Source organism: Charadrius vociferus, unplaced genomic scaffold (genome assembly GCF_000708025.1).
Source record: "Charadrius vociferus isolate BGI_N301 unplaced genomic scaffold, ASM70802v2 scaffold1089, whole genome shotgun sequence".
Taxonomy (NCBI): Eukaryota; Metazoa; Chordata; class Aves; order Charadriiformes; family Charadriidae; genus Charadrius; species Charadrius vociferus.
In genome coordinates this window covers 97,068-113,241 of record NW_009649968.1, presented here as the reverse complement: position 1 = coordinate 113,241, position 16,174 = coordinate 97,068, and the positions used below count along the sequence as shown (strand labels likewise).

At 52.2% G+C, this 16,174-nt stretch overlaps 1 protein-coding gene across 8 annotated transcripts in view; it reads left to right on the top strand.

Annotated features, from left to right (window-relative positions):
* Nucleotides 1-15,669, top strand: part of TPM3 (tropomyosin 3) — a 19,738-nt gene extending 4,069 nt beyond the window's left edge. For 2 of the 8 annotated variants that reach the window (XM_009891575.1, XM_009891579.1), the window contains 7 exons: nt 2,848-2,981; nt 3,819-3,936; nt 4,166-4,236; nt 5,596-5,671; nt 6,155-6,217; nt 6,363-6,432; nt 15,196-15,669. In XM_009891575.1, coding sequence (XP_009889877.1) covers nt 2,848-2,981; nt 3,819-3,936; nt 4,166-4,236; nt 5,596-5,671; nt 6,155-6,217; nt 6,363-6,432; nt 15,196-15,278 — 615 coding nt within the window. In that variant the 3' untranslated portion in view covers nt 15,279-15,669. Of the gene's footprint in view, nt 1-2,847; nt 2,982-3,818; nt 3,937-4,165; nt 4,237-5,024; nt 5,101-5,595; nt 5,672-6,154; nt 6,218-6,362; nt 6,433-8,281; nt 8,365-10,281; nt 10,346-13,609; nt 14,143-14,463; nt 14,587-15,195 lie in introns of those variants that run through there. The other 6 variants (XM_009891580.1, XM_009891576.1, XM_009891573.1 and 3 more) reach the window with 5 other exon arrangements.
* Nucleotides 15,670-16,174: the final 505 nt, after the last annotated feature.

The window sequence follows — 16,174 nt, the reverse complement described above, 5'->3', positions numbered from 1 at the left end:
GGGTCTCTCGCTCGCCTGCTGGCTCGGAACTGCCGGAGGAAGGGGAGGAACCCGGCCATCTTGTCTGGCCCAGTGTTGCAAGCACAAAGGTGTGAGCAGCCTTGGCATGTGCTGATAAAATGGAAGTGATCTCACTCCTGGTGCTGCCAGCGCAGGAGCCCCGGTGGGAAAACTCCCGGGCTCCATCCGCATCCCGCCCAAATCCCGGCAAGCGGGGATCTCCGCTGCCCTCAGGACCGGCAGCCTTGTGAGAGTGTGTTGGGGACAGGCAGGGACTGGACTGGGATTGCTGGGAGGGAAGAAGGGAGCAGCCAAGGCTGAATCTGACCTGGCGAGTGTCCGCTCTCGCAGCTCTGTCGGGACAGGGAGGCAGGCAAGGCTGGTGGCATCATGGGGACGCGGATGGGGTGACACAGGGCAGGTCCTTGCAGGCGACTGGCTTGGATCTGAGCGTGACTCTCTGCAAATTTGCACAGCGACTTTGCTGCTGATTCTGTTTAAAACATGAAGCTGAGGCTTTTCCACCCCCAGTATCCAGGCGTGATGGCCGTGAGGAGCGGCATGGTGCTGCGGCTGTGGGACTAACTGGGACTTGCTGTGGAGGCTGGTGGCAGACGCTCCTGCCGTGCAGTGGGACGAGGCCACTCCCAGACCTCAGCTGGGCTCTGTCTTTGCAGCCACATAAGGAATTCTCTTGCGATAGCGGTGTTGTCATGGGAACGTGCATGTTTCTCCCATCTCGCTGGAGCCTTGCTACTGGTGAGAGAGAACCAGCGCTCTCAGTGTAGTGGCGTCTTGTACTCGCCCTGTGGTCTGGCCCTTGGGTCCCGAGGAATGTTCCTGTTAGATCTCTGTGGCCTGGGGAAGCGATGGTGAGCCTCGAAGGCTGAGGCAAAGCTTGCCTTGGCTTGGAGGGTTCCTGGTAGCTCCCTGACTCAGGGTTGCCTTCCTGAAGGAAGCATGGAGTAAGGAGAACGCACTGCTTGGCAGCAGGGCTGCCTGGAAGTGTCACCCCCGTGCTCTGGGGAAGCCTGACAGCTCAGCTGTATCTAGTGAGGAGAAGCAGAAAGGGGGCTGTAAGGACCCTTCTGTAGAGAGAGAAAGAGAGGCAGTTCTTTAAAAGCAAGGGTGGGTTTTTTGGGAGGGTTAAGCACTGCCTGCAGGAAGTCAGGGCTAAGTGATGTGGTTCAGCGGGTCAGGAAGCGGAGGCCTGCTGTACTGGTGTGTCTCCATCCCCTGGGAGAAGGAGGAGGCTCTCCACCTTGACAGCTTGTTGCCTCTTTAATAGGCAGAAGACTTGTGTCAAGCAGTCTCCTTCCCAGTTCTGTTTAATGTATCATTTTGTTCCTCTTTGAGCAGACCGCTTCCTCCGGAGGAGGAACGTGCTGGCGGGGCTGGCTCTGGGGCAGCCTGCTGCAGCGCAGCCACCTTTGAGCATCAAAGTGTTGCGTCTTTCCCTGGTGAAGAGCAGGGTGTGCCGGAGCTCCTCTTCAACTTGTGTTCTCACAACCTGCTCTTCAAACAGGCTGGGGGGGGGGATAGGGGTGCCAAATGCCTCGCTGCCAACCGGGGGGAAGAGCTCGGACAGCTTCTCCCAGGAACTGAGTGCGATTTTTGTCGGGTCCTGCTCTAACACTGCCTTCTTTCATCTCTCTGCTCCTCCCTCCTTGGGCATGGTTAGAAGCAGCGTGTCCTTGCAGGCTGCTTTGTTACAAGGAGCTGGGATATTTCATATATGCCTGGCATGTGCACGGGTCTCTGTAGAAGATCACAGCGCTGCCCTGAAATGCCTGCAGCCCTGTCCATCTTTGTACCAGCGCAGTACTCCTGCTGGAGAGCAGGCTGCTGGGTTTCCCTGGGGGGCGTTAGTGTCCCTGAAGCATTTAGGCTTGCCCCCAGGCTCTGGTCGGGGTTGACACAGACTGGGCTGTAAGCAGATGCCTTGTGGTTGATAGCAGTGCTGCTGTAACAGGCCTCGCTGGGGGTGTGCGATGGCTTCTGATCTCTGCTGATTCATTAAAGCTTTGGTCACTTTTGTGGTCACGCTTCTGGCAAATGCGCAGCGCCTGCGGGCTCTCAGCAATTTCACCGGCTCCTGGCATGTATGACTGAACCGAGGTGGCTGTCTGCATGTGGCTGTTGCTGGGGAACAGCCTCTTCAACCTGTCTCAAGACTGGGTGAGGCTTTTGCTCTTTCTCTGGACTATTAGTGAATCACTGGGAGGGAGGAAGCCTGGGGCACAGCTGGCTCTCTGGGGTTGTGGGCACTGCGGCGACCGGTTGAGTCCTGCTGCTGCCCCAGGTCAGGGCAAGGCTGTAGAAAGCCATGCCTGCCAGTGCCCTGATGCAGCTTGGCAGCCCTCTGAACCTGAAGCTGTTAATCTTTCTCACGTTGCTGACGAGAGGACTTGTTTCAAGCAATGCTCATGTCCTGATCACATGAGTAAACTGACTTTGTGCTAAATGGTAGCTGTCACAGAGCTCTGGTGTGGTGGATAAATAGGCCTGTGATTGATGGCCTGGCAGGATTACAGCAGCTGCAGAGAAGACCCATTAGCGTAAGTCATCTACTTAGCGTTTATGGCTTAAACTGTCACGTCAGCTCAAGCTGACAGGCGGGGAACCTGCAGGATGACTGCTGCCCAGACAAAGCGCGCGTGTGTAAAATGTTGCTATGCTTAACGAGTGTGCAAGCGTACGGGAGTGCAGCCTCTGTAAGAAAGTGGATAAAGCACCCTGGCTTTGTTTTGGCTTCCTGTGTGCTGCTGCTGACCTGAAGACCTCAGCTGCCCTGCACTAACTGCTAAACCTGCCACAGACTGAGTCACCCTTATCTGCTCCCTCTAGGCTGAGGCAGAAGTGGCATCTTTGAACCGCCGTATTCAGCTGGTAGAGGAGGAGTTAGACCGAGCCCAGGAGCGCCTTGCCACAGCTCTGCAGAAGCTGGAAGAGGCAGAGAAGGCTGCAGATGAAAGTGAAAGGTGAGCAAGGGCTGCTGCTCTTACTCTGTCAAATGTCTCAGACTTGTTCCTGACTGAGGGCCCGGTGCCATCAACCTCTTGGGCTTCCTGGAGGGTGGGAAGTAGATACCACATCAAGGCTGGATGTGGGAGTCGGTACCCGCTTACGTGGAGCAAATGAAACAATGCTGTTGGCCTTGAGTGAGTATCTTGGAACCTGAGGCTAAGGAGTAAGAGCTGTGTGCTACCATGCATCCCCGCCTCCCAGGGAAGAGAAATAAGTGGGGTGTGGGACACTGTTGACTCGTAAAGGTGGCTGCTCGTGGGGAAGTCTCTCTTCCCACTGCCTCTGCCAGCATCCTGCCTTCTGGCAGACGTCCTCTGACCTGGCAGTGTGATTCAGAGGGGAGTGGTCCACTTCCAGTTGGCTGATGTGCTTCATCAGTGCACACGCTATAGTGAGCAGCCTGACCTAGCTGATGTCCTGCCATAAAGATGGACTTGGCTCTTCCTGCATTCCAGCCTGGAAAGTGCTCGGCTCAGCTGTGTGGAGTCACTAAGACAGCCTGGCTTGTTCTTCTCAGCAGCACCACATTTCCCTTGGTCCAGGGCCCCAATGAGCTGCTGGAGTAATGCTCCGAGGAACAGTTAATTCTGAGCAATCGAGGTTGCTGTGTTTGCATCACCCCAGCGGTGACTGCCTTCCTGTGCTACGCTGTGCACTCAAGAGGTGTTGCAGCTCATAAGGAAGCAACGTGGTCCCGGGGGAGCACTGTTAATGCTCTGAAACGCATTACACTGCTGGCTTGTACAGGATTGTTTTATGCATCTCCCCTCCCTATGCTTTCTTTTGGGCAGAGGCATGAAAGTCATTGAAAACAGAGCCCTGAAGGATGAGGAAAAGATGGAACTGCAGGAGATCCAGCTCAAGGAAGCCAAGCACATTGCAGAGGAGGCAGACAGGAAGTATGAGGAGGTGAGACCTTTGGATGCTCTGGTCCAGCTGACCCTGGCCAGGAGAGGCAGCTCCTCTTCCTGCTGGCAGGGCTTTCCTCAGCGAGTCTCGGGGAGATCCTGGCTCTCAGCAGAGCTACATCAGTGTTCCCCTTAGCCAAAAGACTCTGGCAGCTCCAGTGACTCCTGCAGGCATTCCCTTTACGTCTTGCACAGCCTACCTTCCTCTTAACTCAATTTCTTCCTTCCAGGTTGCTCGGAAACTGGTGATCATAGAAGGAGATCTGGAGCGTACTGAAGAGAGAGCTGAGCTTGCAGAGTCGTGAGTAATCTGCTTGCATGTAACTGGCACGTCTACCTTTGCATGGGAACTAACACAGCATTTCTAACCTTGTTACACAAGGCCTGAAGCACAGGGTGGGATTAGAGCCTTAGATGAAAGAGTTGGAAGCACTTTCCTGGTCAGAACAGGATTAGATCCACTGAGGATGCGGAATTTGTGACACTATCTGCCTCGTAGAGATGTACTGCCTCTTTGCATGGAGGGACTCTCTAGTTAGCAAGGCCAGAGAATCCTTCTCCCCTTGGTATTCACCAGCACTGCTTTGTATGTATGGTCACTAGATCCTTACACGTTGCTACGGAGCACGTGAATGCACGGCACTTGTCCTAAAGTGGCAGAGGCGTCCCGGGCCAGGAGCTGAAGTGGCATGTGGGATGTCCAAGGTCAGAACTGTGGCTGAGGTTGGTCTCTTAAAAATATTTGCAGTAACCACTACAGGCTTCTGCACTGCTGAGCAGCAAGCTGAACTTCCTTTGCTTGGAGCAGACACACAAATTTTGGTGTTTTGGCTCCTTTCACGTGTCCGGATGCTCTAGCTGATCCTTGAGGAGCTGGTCAGGGCCTCTTTGTACTCTGGGCCTTGTCTAACAAAGTTAGTGTGTATGCAGCAGTAGCACTGTGCTTCCTGCCCAGACATGCATGTCGTGACCATGACTTTTTTGTGTTTTTCCCCTACCCCTTTTTTGCTCTGCGGTATTGTGTTATTGGTGCTCCTTTTGACCCTTGCCCCCACCTGGCTTGTGCCATCGTGTGACCGTCACTAACAGTCGTTGCCGGGAGCTGCAGGAGCAGATCAGAGTGATGGACCAGAACTTGAAGTGTCTGTCTGTTGCCGAAGAAAAGGTACTAACCTTTCCCTTCTCAAACCATTAAACCAGAACTCTTGTGGTCTTCTTGCTGCGCTCCTTCCCTCAGCTTAACTGCGTCTTTCTATCTCCTCAAATGTCCTGTCCTCTCTGCCTGTAAATATTCCTGTCTGGTGGTGGCTGTCCATCTGTCTGTCAGAACAGCTTCCCTCCTTACAGCAAACTAAACATGCAGTTTCTACCTGAAGACTCCAGGCCCAGCAGAAATCTGTGTCCATGTCTCAGCTGCTCAGCTCAGTGCCCTGCACGTTTGCTGGCAGAATACTGAAAATACAAACTTGGAGGCGGGAAGGGAACTTGCTTTCCGCACAAGTGCCTGAAAGCAGGGTCTCATCCAGTCTGATTGCAGACCGTCTCCTAACAAACTTGGTGGTCTTCCCTGCACGTGGATTCACTTCTTGTGTCTCCTGTCTTTCCCTCCCACTTCTTCTTTTCCTTTTTTCCCCCCCATTTTCTTTACGAAACCCCACAGTAAATGTTCCGAGCTGGAAGAAGAGCTGAAGAATGTCACCAACAATCTCAAGTCTCTTGAGGCTCAGGCTGAGAAGGTAGGGCTGCTTGTCCAAGGGCCAGAAAGATTTCTGTTTTGCTAGGAGGGTGTGTGACAGCAGAGCACCCACTGGGATGGAAACGATGCAACGGCAGCCTTAAGCAAGCAAGGAGAGCTGCGTTTGTTCTCCTGGGAGAGCTAACGGATTTCAGTGCAGGGCTCATGCTGACTGTAGAAGCCAGGAGTGCGGGAAGTCTGGCTGCCCTTCCCTGCCTTGGGGCAGACTCGATCAGCCAAGATGTTAACGCTGCTGGGATGAGAATTTTTCTGTGCCCAAGTCTGTGTTACGTGCATGATGTGGGACTTGCTGCCGGACCCAGTTCTGTTGGACTAGGGTAGGGGTGTGAACAACTCCCAGTTGGAAGTTTCTGTGGGCACCTGCGCTGCAGTGAGGAATTTAAGTCTCCCTCTGTAGCTGTGGGCTCTCTGGAGTGGGAGATGCCTGAGGCTGCAGATTGCTGACTCCTCTCCTTTTCCACAGTACTCTCAAAAAGAGGATAAATATGAAGAAGAGATCAAGATCCTGACTGATAAACTCAAAGAGGTGAGTGACCATGTTGGGATGGCTCAGCTGGGTAAACTGGCCTCAGCTTGATTGGGTGGGAGACTTTGTCCTCAGGCTGATGCCTCTGTTGTCCTTTGCTGTATCCCAAAGCTGTTGTACTAACTGGCTCACTTCTGTCTGGCAGGCGGAGACCCGTGCTGAATTTGCTGAGCGGTCTGTAGCCAAGCTGGAGAAGACAATTGATGATTTGGAAGGTACATTCTGGGGATGGGAAGCCAAAGAATACGTGGTGAGGAGTGGGGGATCTGAGGAAGGCTGTCTCCCAGGTAGCTGGAGAGTGGAGACGCTGCTCTGCTCCTCAGTACTTGGAGCATGACCTAACTTGGCTTCTGAGGTGAGGCTTGGTGCCTCTGGGCTCAAGAGTCATGCCCCATGTATCTACTCTGAAAACAGTTCCCTGGCTGTGCTGTGGCAGGCCTCAAGCTCTTGATCCAAACACCTTGCCGTATCTGACTGATAGTGACAGATAGTGCAGCTGGTGTGTCTTGGTTGTGATGTCCTCAGGAACGTAACTGGATTCCTACGCTCCAACCTAGCCCAGTTTAAGGAGTGGCGTAGGGAAAAAATGCCTGAACCCAACAGGAATTGGTTACAATAACATACTTGTGTTCAGAATCTCATGCATGTGGCTGTCTGCTGCAGACAGTGTTGCTGCAAGTCAGCCACAGTAGTCAGTGGGTCTTGAAACAGCCCCCATGAAGACTTAGGACCGGTATCGGTCTTAGTTCAAGATGAAATCACCAGAAGTCCCATCCATGCAGTGTGGTGGTCAGCCTGTGCCAAGGATGGGTTCCTTTCCTCCTCCTGTCCCTGGTTTCACAGTACTTGAGGAGCACTCTCGAGGCCGGCCGTTGCAGAATCCTACCGTTCCCCAAGTCGTGGAAGGAGAAGGTTCCAACTGCCTCCCTTAAATCTGGGGCTGTAGCTGGATTCTTCTGTGGATAGCTGTGGCTGGAGTGGTGGTGCTGGTAAACCAAAACTATTACAGGCTTCCTGCCTCAACCACAGCATGTACCTTTCTGGTCTTTTAGTGCCAGGTCTTGGAGATTCAACGCCACATCCTACTGTCTGGAGTTACTCAGGAGACTTATTTTTTTTTATCTAGAAATAGCAATGGTGTCAGCTGAGCTGTTCCAGAACTGCTGCCAAGCAGCAATATGAGCCACCTCATGATCCAGGGCAAGCTTTTATTGGGAACTGCAAAAAACTCTGCCAAATCCCTGCATGTTCCCCTTGAAACACGTTGATTGAGAGTTGGCTCTGGTCTCCAGCCTTGCTGCTGAAGCGACCTAGTTTATGACAACTGACAAAGTTCTCTGGGCTCTGTGGAGCTGTTAACAACATTACCAGCTGTACTGTACCTAGGCAGCCAGAGCTGGGAGAAGTCAGTGTCAGCTCTGTGCAGTGCTCAGGGAGTGCATCAGTTTGAGTTTCAGGACTGCATCCTTCCCTGAAAGTGGGAGATCTGCTTGTCTGCTCCATTATCTGATGGAGAACACGGGTGTAGCCTGTCTGTTCAGCTCACACTGCCTAGCTGTGTATGACACAACGGGAATTCCCTATGATGCCCGAGACTATTACATGACTGACTTCTTCCACACAGGTTTTTGTATTGAGACTGAAGGTGAGAACAAAGCACCTCATTGATCTGTGCCTTCCTTAGGTGTAGCAAGATTCTCCCGGAGTGGATGGAGTTGCCCTTTCCTGCTACTCCTCCTGTCAGTGGTTCTTGCTGACCTAGCTGGGCAGCTTGTTCTCACAAGCTGGTGTGGTTTGAGTTCTTGGCTCTGCTCACCTTGGAGCTGGCTTGTAATCCTGGAAGGCACTTGCTGGTCAGACTGTCCTCAGGCTGTCGGAACCCTCCCGTTCATTGTCGGGAACTAAGACAGAGTCGGGAACTAAGACAGAGTCGTGATGGCTCCACATCTAACTTCATTTTCTTCTGTTCATGAATCCCATACTGCTTTTCCTGCCCCAGGGTGTTGGAAGAACTCTGCCTTCCCTCATTGTTTCCCTTTTGTTCTCCTCCTAAACCTCTTCTAGATGAGCTCTATGCCCAGAAACTGAAGTACAAAGCAATTAGTGAGGAACTGGACCACGCCCTGAATGACATGACTTCCATGTAAATATGAGCTGGCTGGTGTTTGCCTCTCGCTTTAGCAGGCTAGACCGCCGGAGCTTGCTTGGTTTGCTGTGATTTTCATAGTTGGAGAATCAATGGCACTCTGTTGTCTAGGTTACTTCTACAGATCTCTGCCTCGAGGATTGTGGAGGCTTCCCTGCGGCATGCTGTACTCTAACTCTAGGTCCTTGTGATCTGCATGTGTAACACTAAGTGCTGTGCTGGCCTGAAAGGGTTCTGACTTGAACTCTGAGTGCAACTCCCAGTCCCACTGGGAAAGGCTTCCTAAGGTAATGTGGCTTAGTTGCCTGCTGGAGCCACTGGGCCACGGTCTCGGGATTCCTCCTGGCTGTGGATAGCGCTCGAGTGGATTCCTTAGGAATTGCCATAACAGGCTTGAGATGGGCTGGATCATGAACTGATCTGTGGAAGTAGCTGAATTTGTATGTTTCTGCAACTTTGCTACACGGCTTTCTGTTGGGGTTTGTGGTGGGTTCTACTAACAGCTGCTCCGCGTGGGTCTTACTGCTAACCAAGGAGAGGCCAGGTACTTGCGCTGCAGAGGAAGAGCCTTAACGCTAGCATCCGAAAGCTCCCTAAGCAAAGTTTGCTGTACACAAACACTTAAACTTCTCTTAAAACTAGTGTCTCCTTCTGTCTCACACAGATAAGTCTTGCGATTCCAAACTCCACTTTGGATTTGCCTCTCTGCTTGGTGGCTTGTTCTGCATCTGCACCCTGCATTCATGCTCTTGTCATCTCGCTCTCAATTCCAGTACCTTTTTCCAGTTACTGTGCACAGGGCATCCCTGGGAACGAGTGCTGTAAAGACACTGAAGCTTGACAGCAGCAGCAGCAGCCCCCCAGTTATGCTGCACTTGCTCCTAAACAAAGCTCCCTCTGTTTTGACCCGATGTGCCAGACACTGCTGTGCTCTGAGGGGCTGCCCTTTCAATGTCTGGGTGTAGCTGGGAGTATGTTGTTCTCATCTGCATATCTTGTGTGGAGCCATAAAGCTCTTTTTGTATTTCTCTTGCCTCTTGCTTGAGCATGATGTCACCTTTTTTAAGGAAAACAACTCTTGTATAAATTGAATGGAACGGCTGGTGCTTTTGAGAAACGGGTTTCTAGTGACCACTTGCTGCTTTAGAGTAACTGTTTCAACGTTGCCTTCAAACCAGCGTAACCCTCATCACCCTTGGTGGAATACACAGACTTCATTAATGCACTGGATTTTTCCCTTTGGGTGTCTTATTGGCATACAGATGTGAATTGCAGCTCTGCAAACGGTGCCTCGGCACGCAGTATGCTCTGTAGGGTCAAATGGGAGGCTGGGGTTTGTAGCACGAAGTCCTCGAGCTGTGCCTGCTTCAGCCTGGCTGAAGACACTCCTCACACCTGCCTGCTCTGTAGTGTTCACCGGCCTTGGTTACCAAATACTGGCTTGCAGTGGGAAGTCACCACACCTGGTAGTCACTAGGTCACTGTTAGGGTGTGAAAGCTAATAAATATCAAGTGAGCTCTGGCTGGTTTCCAGTTGGATGGGACTGGTTGGGTGTGAGGTGCTGCCTGTGCCTGTGTTGGGGGGGGTGTGTGTATGGCCCCTGCTTCAGGAATAAGAATGCACCGCAGCAGGGCTGTGGGCATCCGAGCCAGGGAATTGTGTTTTGCAGCGCCCTCCCCTCCCCGTGCAGGGGCTGAGGGTGACAGGGTCCTCCTGGGAGTGTGGCACGGAGCTGTACACTGAGCACTGCAGCTGGTGGCAGACTGCAAACACTTGATGTGCGTCACCACTGGTCTGAGTCTGTTGCTAGTTGTTCTGGTATCATAAACACTGATCAGCCTCTCGTAACTGTATGTGCTGCCTCGTGGTGGCTTGTCAAATATTTTTTTCCCTTCTGGATTGGTTCATCTGCCACAGTGCCCGAAGAGCCCTTCGTGAACAGAGTTTTGATGAAACGGGACACCTCCCGTGGTTTCCTCAGGTTTGTGTCACTCCATCTTCTGCACAAATGGCACTAGCAGTAAGGATAGGCCAGACACGCTGAACTGCCCTAGCCTGTTCTCACTCTGTCTTCTGTGTCAGGGCCATCCCCTCTCTGCCAGGTCTGGGTGGGGAAGGAGGGAGCATTCCCACAAGAATTTCAAAGGGTAGTAGCTTGGAAAGCTCTGGCAGATGGTGGTCTGACTCTCCAGGGGCATGTGGCAATAACTCTGTGCCCTGTAAGCACAAAGCAAGAACCTATAATTCCTCAGTAACCAAGCCTGCAGCTGCAGTAGGGGATCTAGATCCTGTAGGAGGGATGGGGCTTCTGTTGTAAGTGTCTGGGTGTGTGGAGGCTTCCAGCCCAGTATTCAGTTGCCAGCTCTTACCAGGTGGGAGGTGGCACCCTGCCCTTGTGAAATGGCCTCTCTCCTCATGGGAAGGTCCTGTCAGCTGTGGGTTTATTACGGACTTGCACTGTGGGGAGCCGGTGGCTCTGCTGTTGCACAGTGGTGTTGCAAGCGATCTTATCGAAGACTGGGCTGTGGCAGGCCCTTTTCCTGCTCGCCCTGATGGAATTCCATGCTGGGTGGTGGATGGATGGGTGGGTGATGCAACTTCTGCCCTGGGAGGTTTTGAGAGGCTTCTGGTCTGACTGGATTGCGAGGCTTGTGCAGGCTGGTTACTGTGAGCTGGGCTGTTGACTCAGGAGTGCTGCAAATGCAGATTAGCTGACCAGGAGGCACAGGTCCTGGAGCTCCCCAGGTTGCAAAGATGGCTGGTAAGGCTGCCCTGCGGGCTGGGTGGAGAAGGGAGCAGGCCAAACGATCACTGGAGCTAGCCCGCGCAGACCTGGGCATGAGAAGGGTCATGCTAATTACTTCAGTCTACTCCCTCATGTGAGTGGATCATCAGGTCCCTGACCACAAGCAGTAATGCTTGCTTGAAAGCTGTGTGCTGTTGCACCAGCCTGCAGTCACTGGTACTTCTGATAGCAGATCACTCCCATCCTCTATCGCTCTGGAGACCCAGGACCAGCTCTGATCACCTTGGGCTGGAGACTGGCATCAGAGTGCCCAGCCTACCTACTTGGAACCAGCCTGGAGGCCAGAGCATGAGTCGCTAGCAGCAGTGGTAGCTGATGTGCAGGGAGGCTCTGGTGTAGGTTGGGGTGGGCTGTACCCATCCCCCATACCACAACTTCCCTCAATTTCTAGTTAGATTGCAGTGGGACAGAAGTTGTTGGCTTCTCTGGCTGTTGCTTGGTCCCTCAGTGGCTTTAAAGAAGGGACAATCAATCAGCATTGCTACCCCCTGTCCTGCAGAGCGAGGTGCAGCTAGGGCAGGTGCTGAGGGCAGCTGGGCGAGGGTGAGCTTCCCACCTTGTGTGCGGCTGTCACGCTGGAGGGTCTGGGCTGAGACTCTCTGCAGAGGGGGGATATGCTTTGGCTGCTCCATGTGAACAGCTTGACTCAGTGTCCTGAATCTTACCTGGCCTTAAGGCCTTAATCTTACTTGTTCAAGAGCAAAATATTCCTAAGTTGAAAGCAATGCAGAATGGTGTAGATCCCCTTCAGGGGGTGCCCTAGATTCCTAGGGACCTTGTAGTACAAGGATTTGAGAAGATACCTAAGGCCAGCAAGAATCCCACCTCGAATACTGTCTCCAGTTTTGGGCCCCATGCTACAAGAAAGACATAGCGATTCTGGAGCATGTGCAGAGAAGGGGAATGGAGCTGGTGAGGGGTCTGGAGCACAAGTCGTACAAGGAGCAGCTGAGGGAACCGGGGGTGTTCAGCCTGGAGAAAAGGAGGCTGAGGGGAGACCTTCTTGCTCTCTACAGCTCCCTGAAAGGAATGTGTAGCAAGAGGGGGTCAGTCTCTTCTCCCAAGGAACAGGTGATAAGACAAGAGGAAATGGCCTCAGGTTGCACCAGGGGAGGTTTAGGATGGATATTAGGAGAAACTTCTTCACTGAAAGGGTTGTCAAGCACTGGAACAGGCCGCCCAGGGCAGCGGTGAAGTCACCATCCCTGGGGGTGTTTGAAAGATGGGCAGACGTGGTGCTGAGGGACATGGTTTAGTGGTGGTATTGGCAGTGTTAGGTTGATGGTTGGACTCGATAATCCTAAAGGTCCCTTCCAACCTAGACAATTCTGTGATTCTAATTGCTGTGCTTTATGCTCACCCATCAGGTGGAGCCAGCACACTGTGTGTATTGCTACAGTTCATGATGATTAGTTCTGCCAGGCTGGAAGCTGTTGTATAAGGATTTTTCACTGCCTGGAATTCCCCCAAATGCAGGAATCGGGCAGGGTCCTCCCAGCCTGACAGCCCTGTGTAGGTGCGCAAAGGTAGATGCTGAACTGGTTCTCTGTGGTGGCTGGTTATGGCTGACAGGCTGCATGGCAGGACAGTGGCCCTCCAGCCCCGAGAGGTGACCTGTTCTGGGAGATGATCAGAATGGTTCTCCCTTTCCCTAGAGTGGCTGATGAGCACATGTGCTTGGTATCAGCCTTGGGGACAAGTGTGGCCGCTAGAGCCCTGCAAGGCTGTAAGGACAGGAACTGAGTGGGAGGTGAAGGCTGTCAGCTGCCATGGTGGTTTGTGCCCTGCTCGTTTACTTGTTCTGGGGCAGACATGAAGTAGGAGCTTGTGCTCCGGAACTTCCTCTGCCCTGTACCTGAAGCAAATACTGCCTTCAGCCCTTGTGTGGTGGGTTGTTAGTGTGGCATAAAGGCATGTCCTTGGAGGAGTGTCCTCCAGGTCAGGTATGAGATGCTGTCAATCTCTGTTCTTCTGATGTCCCTGTCCTACTGTTAAAGCCCATTGCTGTGGGTTACCAGAGCACCCAGTCTGGAAGGTGTTTCTGGTTCAGCTGTGGTAGGACAACTTCTTTCTGCAAAGTGCTCCACAGGCTTAAAGTAGATTCCAAGTCTCTCTCCTTACCCAAGTACAGCTCAGCCTGCAGGCTCCTCTTCTGGTGTTCTCCTCTTCCTTTCTTTGCCTTCGCAAGCCCTTGGCAGCACTTCCATTTCTGTCTGCACTTGGCTTCCTCTGTGATCTTCCTGAGCTGAAACACAAGTTAGAGTGAGACAAACCTTTGTTCTTCTTGGCTTCATCTGTGTAATAGCCTAGACTTGATCCTCAGAGGCACGCGTTATGGAGACAGCTTATTTGATGTGCTCGTCTTGGTACTCTACTAACCTTCCCTTTCTCTCTTTTTCTCTCTTCCTCTTGTTTCCCCTAATCCTGTTGCTGCTGCAGAGCGCCTGTACAGCCAGCTTGAGAAAAACCGCCTGCTCTCTAACGAGCTGAAGTTAACGCTGCATGATCTGTGTGACTGAGAAGGGGGCCCACTAATGCCATTAAGCAAGCTTATTGCGACCACCAGTGCTGTGGACCACAGTGAAATCTGATCATTCTTAAGACTGGCAGACTTGCAAATTCTATGCAATTGCTGCTATTTAATGGGGCACTTGAATTTACCCTCTAATTTATTTAAGAGCTGGTTTTTTTGTTTTTATAAAGGTAACCTCTATTCTTGGTGAAGTAACCCTCAGACTTGGCTGTTTTTTGAGCAGTCTTGTTGCCTTGTCCAGGGCGTCCTGCCTGGCTCCTCCACGGAACCAGACTAGCTGCAACCACCAAGAGAGGGATGGGGTGAAGTTAGGCTTGTGTCTGCTAGTAGATGCCTGTTGAGTGCTACAACTTAATTTACTGTTAGCTGAATGACTGTAGGATTTCCTGCTGCATGGAATGATGGCTTCTAACAATAAATGACTGACCTCGTGGTCTGTAACCACTGCACACCTGTAGTACTTTCCTATATAGTTGAGCGCTAACCTAGAAGGTTTGGGGGAAGTGGTCATTCCTGGGTGCTGACCCCAGTGCAGCTGCAGAGCCCCAGAACCGGTTGGGAAAGCTCATGGACATCTCGAAAGCACATCCCAAAATCCACAGCGTGAAGCTGTTTTGAGTGCTTGCAGGAAATCTTTAAATGCTGCAGTTGCTAGTGCTCTAGGAAGGCTGCTTCTCGCTCTGTGCACAGTTTGTGACCCTGGGGAGGTTGGGGAGCGGCTTTGAGAAACTGCCTGTACCTAAAGGACATCTTTCTACAGCCTGTCTGTCCAGTGTCCCAGCGTGTGGATATCTTCAGTGATGTGGGTGGGCTCACCTTTGGAGTAAAGCCTACCTAGAGCGCTAGTTGCTGATCTGAGCTCTCCTCCTGGCTTAAGGAACATGTGAGAATTGACTGTGCAGCTGCCTGTAGTCTTGGGCAGAGTCGCAGCACCTTCGCTCTTACTTGCTCCCTGCCTGCCCTTCACTGAAAACAGCCTCTTCCCCGCTGTCCTTGAGGCATGGTTTTCTGCTCCCTGCTGCTAGGTAGTTACGGTCTTGGTGACCAGCTTGGCATCTCTGTCCTGTGCTGGAGGGGGGGGAAGGCTGGGGCACAACCAGCTGTAATTCCAGGGGGTGATCTCTAAGTGTGTGTTTACCTCTGCGTTGCTCTTGGGTGGCTTGCTGGGCCACGGGGGTCTGCTGTCTGGAAGTGTTGAAGCCCTGGGGAAAGCTAGCTACGGTCAGTGGCACCTGCATGCAAAACACTGCCTAGAGCACTGCCTAAAACTACATCGTGACCGTGCCGACTGGGAGCACCGGCGATGCGAGAGGCAAGGGCTACAAATGAGCCAGGTAACTTCAGAGCTTCTAGCTGCACCCAGCCAGGCACCCCCGGTCTGAGGATTTGCTGCGGCAGCGTGCTGGGAAGGGGCTAGCGCAAGCTTTCTTTGGCGAAGGTTTCTCAGTTGTCTGAAGTGGACTTGTAACTCTGACTCTTGCTTCCTTGCCAGATAAACTGAAATCCACCAAAGAGGAGCATCTCTGCACGCAAAGAATGCTGGACCAGACCCTGCTAGACCTGAACGAGATGTAATGGATCCCTGCCACTGCCTCTGCCACACGATGCCTGGGGGGGCCAGCCCAGCCGCTGCTGACCTCTAACCCTTGGGGACCAGAGTTTACTTTCTGTTGCCAACTTGACCAAACGCAAATCTTCTTTGCCTCAGGGTTAAAGGCCATCAGGTTGGGCAGAGCTTCAAACAGCATTATTAAGGGAAATGAACAATGCAATAATGTTTGGGGAGCATGTTTGAGATGTATACATTTTGTAACTACCTTTTTTTGTAGCAACCATTGTAAACATTCCAAATAACTCTGAGGCTGGTGAGCTACACTTCAAAGCTCTTGGCTTTAAAATTCGGTATTAACCTTCTGTTAATCAGCTCTGGGCCACCCTGATTTGGCAGGGGAGGAAGGAGGGTGTGACGGTTCCTGGCTGTGGGCCACTGAATCAGAGTAGCCAGGCCAGGGATGGAAGCCTGTTGGGAAAACTTCCTTTCCAGGAGCTGTTTGCCAAAAGAGCAGTTGAGTTTCTCAGCTTTAAGGTAACTCTCTGTATCGTGGAGAAGCAACTTGGGCAAAAGGAGACTTTTTTTTTTTTTTAAAAAAAAAAAAAAAAGCCAAGCCTGTTATCTGAACAATTGAACCTCCACAGGGTTTGTTTCCCTTCCCTCCCCCACCACTGTTGGCCACTTCCTTTTCTGGTAGGCTTAGAGAAGCCACGGCCCCTCTAACCCATCGCTACACAGGCGTTCAATTTGCCTTCACTAAGTGCTGACGCACCAAGCTTTATCGCTCATTGCTGGGTTACACATAACAGCTTAAGTACAACAGCCTTGTTTTTTTCTTGGGGAAGTTTTTTTTTTTTTTTTTTTTTGCCTACCCTGAGGGAGGGAACTGAGGCCTTCCCTCCTGGCCGGGAGTGCTCTT